The 4,063-nt window shown below is 37.5% G+C and overlaps 1 protein-coding gene across 1 annotated transcript; it reads right to left on the reverse strand.

The window, feature by feature from the left end:
- Positions 1–310: 310 nt before the first annotated feature.
- On the reverse strand, positions 311–1,411 carry LOC112452705. The gene is made up of 4 exons (XM_025013043.1): positions 1,121–1,411; positions 850–1,048; positions 600–775; positions 311–516 (listed from the first exon to the last, which is right to left on the reverse strand). Exons 1-4 carry the CDS (start codon positions 1,317–1,319, stop codon positions 311–313), a joined length of 780 nt encoding a protein of 259 aa, XP_024868811.1. The 5' UTR covers positions 1,320–1,411.
- Between the last annotated feature and the right edge of the window lie 2,652 nt (positions 1,412–4,063).

Consider the following 4,063-nt stretch of genomic DNA (forward strand, 5'->3'; position numbering starts at 1 on the left):
CTTCAATTGTGTGTACAGACGGACACATGTAGGCGGGAAAGGAGCTACCGCCTCTTCCTTGCAGACAGGGGTGAGTGGAGGTGGACCTCGGTTTGCATGGAAAGTTGAAAACCCGAACCGTGCAATATATAATAGACCTCGTTTCGCCCTATAAGCAAACCAGGGTGGGGTAGGGTGGACCTCGCCCTAATGTCTTGAATTCTTTACGTTTTTTGAACGTACATTATTTTATAACGTCTACAATATTTTTTTGTAAAACTTTAAGTATAATATAATACACATATATATATATGATATAACAGATATCCTCTTAATTATTTAATAGTCCCAATTTTTCCTCCATTTCACGCAATATTATTAAAAACTCCAATGCTAACTGTGACCTTTCCCTGTAAGGAAGTCGACGCATTCCTTCTGCCAATATAAACCCATCAATAGGATTAGGTTGAATATTCGTGCTTAAAGTCTGTAAAAAAGCTCTATCTACTTCGTCGATGTTATTTGAATGTTGTCTTTCTGGAACCAAACAGTAGATTAAATTATTAAAAACTCCAATATCCTCATATTAATGTGTGTGTGTATTTATTTTAAACACGAACTTCGTGAAGATGAAGTCGCTACAGACAATTCAGAGATACCCGGTGATGTTAAAGGTGGCCTGTTTTCTAAATCGTTGCTGTTATTCATAGCTATATATAGGTGAATTTGAACAGGAAGGTTATTCGTTACTTGAGCTGTGTCTTTCCTGTTTGGAAATCTTAAAGATGTACATGTTCTGGAAAAAAAATAGAAAATAAATTTAGTTGTTATTATTCGACATGTCATTTAACACATTTCAATATAACTTACTCTTCATATTCTAATGTATCATTAAGAAAACTCATTGCATCGTAATAGCGGAAAGATGGTTTATTTCTTTCATTTATGGAAGTACCTGCGGCACCACTCCTTTTTTCAGTGCTCTGTATTTTCTTAAAATTTCTCCTAGCTTTTGTATAACAATCTCTTAAATATTGCCATCTTTTTTCGGCGCCAACAGGTGATACTTCTAAAAGATTAATTTAAAAAAAACACATGTTTATAAAAAGAATGTAATGATAATGTTGAATCATAAGTTTACCTCCTAGACAATTACTGACTTCCTGCCATAGATCTTTTTTCTTTAATTTAGTTCTTTCTTGAAGTGGTATACGAGGATCATACAAGGCTGGTCGTTGTTGAACTATACTTATCAGCTCTTCATCTACTTCTTGTGGTTCTGAAGCATTATTTTCATTCCCTGTTACATCATTTAGGCTTTCATCCCCTGTTGTCTCCATCAAATTGATATCTAAACAATAAGAATGGAAAAAGGGCGGCAGTGTGGTCTAGTGGTAAAACGCCAGACTCGTACGTAATCTGAGGAACCAGGTTCGAGTCCACTAGAGCCATGTGAGCATGGAATGTTTTTTCGATAGCTGTGCCCCTCCGTGCAAGATAGGCTTTTGTGCGGAGAAAACTGGGCTCCATCTTTCGGAAAGAGACGTTAAGCCGTTGGTTCAAAGGGTTAAAGTGAGAGGAGAATGATAATATTGGTAGTAGATTGCGAACCCTACGGGAATATGCAATAAATTACGAATTTTACAGGAATTTTACAATAAGAATAAAAACTCACTATTGATTGTAACTCAGAATAAAAACTCACTATTGATTGTGTGAACGAAAATTTCGTACTGTTTACATTGCATAAAAATATTATATACAATATACTACATAAATACTATATACAAAATTTTTCATATCTGTCATAATAATTTTTCCAGCCTCATCCACGCTTAGAATCTGACATGCAGCGTTAAAAAGACCAAAACAGGAATGTTTCAAAATAGCATCCATTTTCAACAACCATCCGCAGTAATCACATTTTGCTGTCTAATAATAAATAAATAACATCATATACATAATTAAAGTAATTAAATTTTACGTAAATTGAAACTGCTACAAGCATATTGTATATGTATGTTAGGCTAGAAATGTATGCTAGACCATCAATATATCAACATTATAACCTAACTTAGCACACGTATCTCATAATTACAATACTTACAGCAGATGACATCATATTCCCATTTTTCAATCAAAATAAAATATAAATACAACAGCAACTTATCACAATGACCGCCAGATATTTGAATTATTACGCACATTCATAAATTCCATTCCGAAAAATGATCGCCATGGAGAACCCAGATGTGAAAATACGCAACGAAATCATTCTGATCGCGGGTTAGCTCCCCACCATCTCACCTTTCCGATTCCGTTTTCCGATAATTTCGATGTCATTGGGACAGCATTCTATTCGTGGCTCATCCGACTACGGTCGTCAGCTCTGGTAACTTAGCCGGTCAACTTCGACTTTATTAATTTTCATATTTTTTTATCGTTTGTAGGTCGTTTGTTGGTGATTGTTGGTCTAATTACAACGTTTGTTGGTTCTTAATTTTTTTTTAAATTTAAAAAGAAAAATTAGCATTAAGTTAGTTAGGGGTGCAAGGGGGCTTACATGCGTGAGCGCACGTGAACAGAAAGGCTTTTCTCCCCTGCACCCTCCCCCATGCATGTACTTTATAATTTCGTTTTACAACTTAGCATGTACTTTATGTTGTAAAGCGAGGTCCACGCAGCCTACCGGCGGGGTGGGTGCGGGGGAGGGGGAGCCAAAGGCCCCTCCCTCGCACCCCCCCGTTGTGTGTGTGTGTGTGTGTGTGTGTGTGCTTCCCACAAACCACCATGTTTCTTGATCTTTTCGCGATTTTCTGCCGATGTTAAGGTCCGTATTCATATGGCAGTTTTATAGATGTTAGCCTTAAATTGATAGAAATAAAGCTTAAGTCGTAGGCAAATAAACCAATCTTCGATTACTTTAATATGTGAGATAATTTTTCGTTTTTTTTTCGTTTTTAAGACTAATAATAAACCAACAAACGCTAAAATTAGACCAACAATCATCAGCAAACGATTACGCATCGATTAGGCTTTTTTGAAATTAAAAATACAATTTTTCCGGCTAACTTAATGCTAATTTTTCTTTTTAAATTTAAAAAAAAATTAAGAACCAATAAACGTTGTAATTAGACCAACAATCACCAACAAACGACCAACAAACGATAAAAAAATATGAAAATTAATAAAGTCGAAGTTGACCGGCTAAGTTACCGGAGTTACGGTCGTCCGTCTACACTGCACAATTTTAAAGTTGTTTTAGGTTGGTAAGATTAAAAGCTAAAGCCCCTTGCACAATGACCTCATAGAAGTTAGCGGGACAATTTTGACTTGCGACATTTTTTTTTTACGAATCGATTGTTAGTCGTTTGTTATTGATTGTTAGACTAATTAGAACGTTTGTTAGTTAATAGTTTTTTACGTAATCACGAAAATAATTTTTAGTGTTAATTTAGCCGGTAAATATAGAATTCTTTACAATTTTCGATTCAAACCGTGGTCAATCGATGCGGAATAGTTTGTTAGTTCCAAATATACTAATTAAAACGTTTGTTAGATCACGCCAAAAAAAGCGAAAAACTGTATATCGTTTAGCTGCCGGAGAGTGGGGGTAAGACGTAGAATATGTGGTGGTTTCGGAACGCATTACGTAATAGTTTATCAACACGGGAAACGTGCTTAACCTATTTTCAATTTATTTATCAGATTTGTTTATGCCTAATACCTGGCTACATTTCACGTGCAAAAATATAGATAAGTGTAAAATGCAAATTTAATTTTGAACTTAGTAAAAAGTATCCTTGCAATATGAAAGAGATATAGATTGCAAAAGTAGAGAGGAGTAGGTAAGCTATGGGAGTTCTACCCCAGGGGCTCCGAGGGGGGGTGAGGAGCGGGGGGGTACCCGCCCGCGGGGGGTACCGCGGGGAGAGGGGGGGTACCGCGTTTTCGGGCGCCGCGGGGAGAGGGGGATACCGCGTTTTCGGGCGCCGCGGGGTGAGGGGGGGTACAGCGTTTTCGGGCGCCGCGGGGTGAGGGGGGGTACAGCGTTTACGAGCGTCGCGGGGAGAGGGGGGGGGGG

The sequence above is a fragment of the Temnothorax curvispinosus genome, unplaced genomic scaffold (assembly GCF_003070985.1).
Source record: "Temnothorax curvispinosus isolate PA1 unplaced genomic scaffold, ASM307098v1 QBEX01003644.1, whole genome shotgun sequence".
NCBI classification, from domain to species: domain Eukaryota; kingdom Metazoa; phylum Arthropoda; class Insecta; order Hymenoptera; family Formicidae; genus Temnothorax; species Temnothorax curvispinosus.

Coding starts and splice junctions, on each gene's coding strand:
- LOC112452705 (XM_025013043.1), bottom strand. CDS start 1,319: ATGGAGACAACAGGGGATGAAAGCCTAAATGATGTAACAGGGAATGAA. Junction 776..849: donor GATACATTAGAATATGAAGA/GTAAGTTATATT, acceptor TTTTTTTTCCAG/AACATGTACATCTTTAAGAT. Junction 517..599: donor AGCGACTTCATCTTCACGAA/GTTCGTGTTTAA, acceptor GTTTGGTTCCAG/AAAGACAACATTCAAATAAC.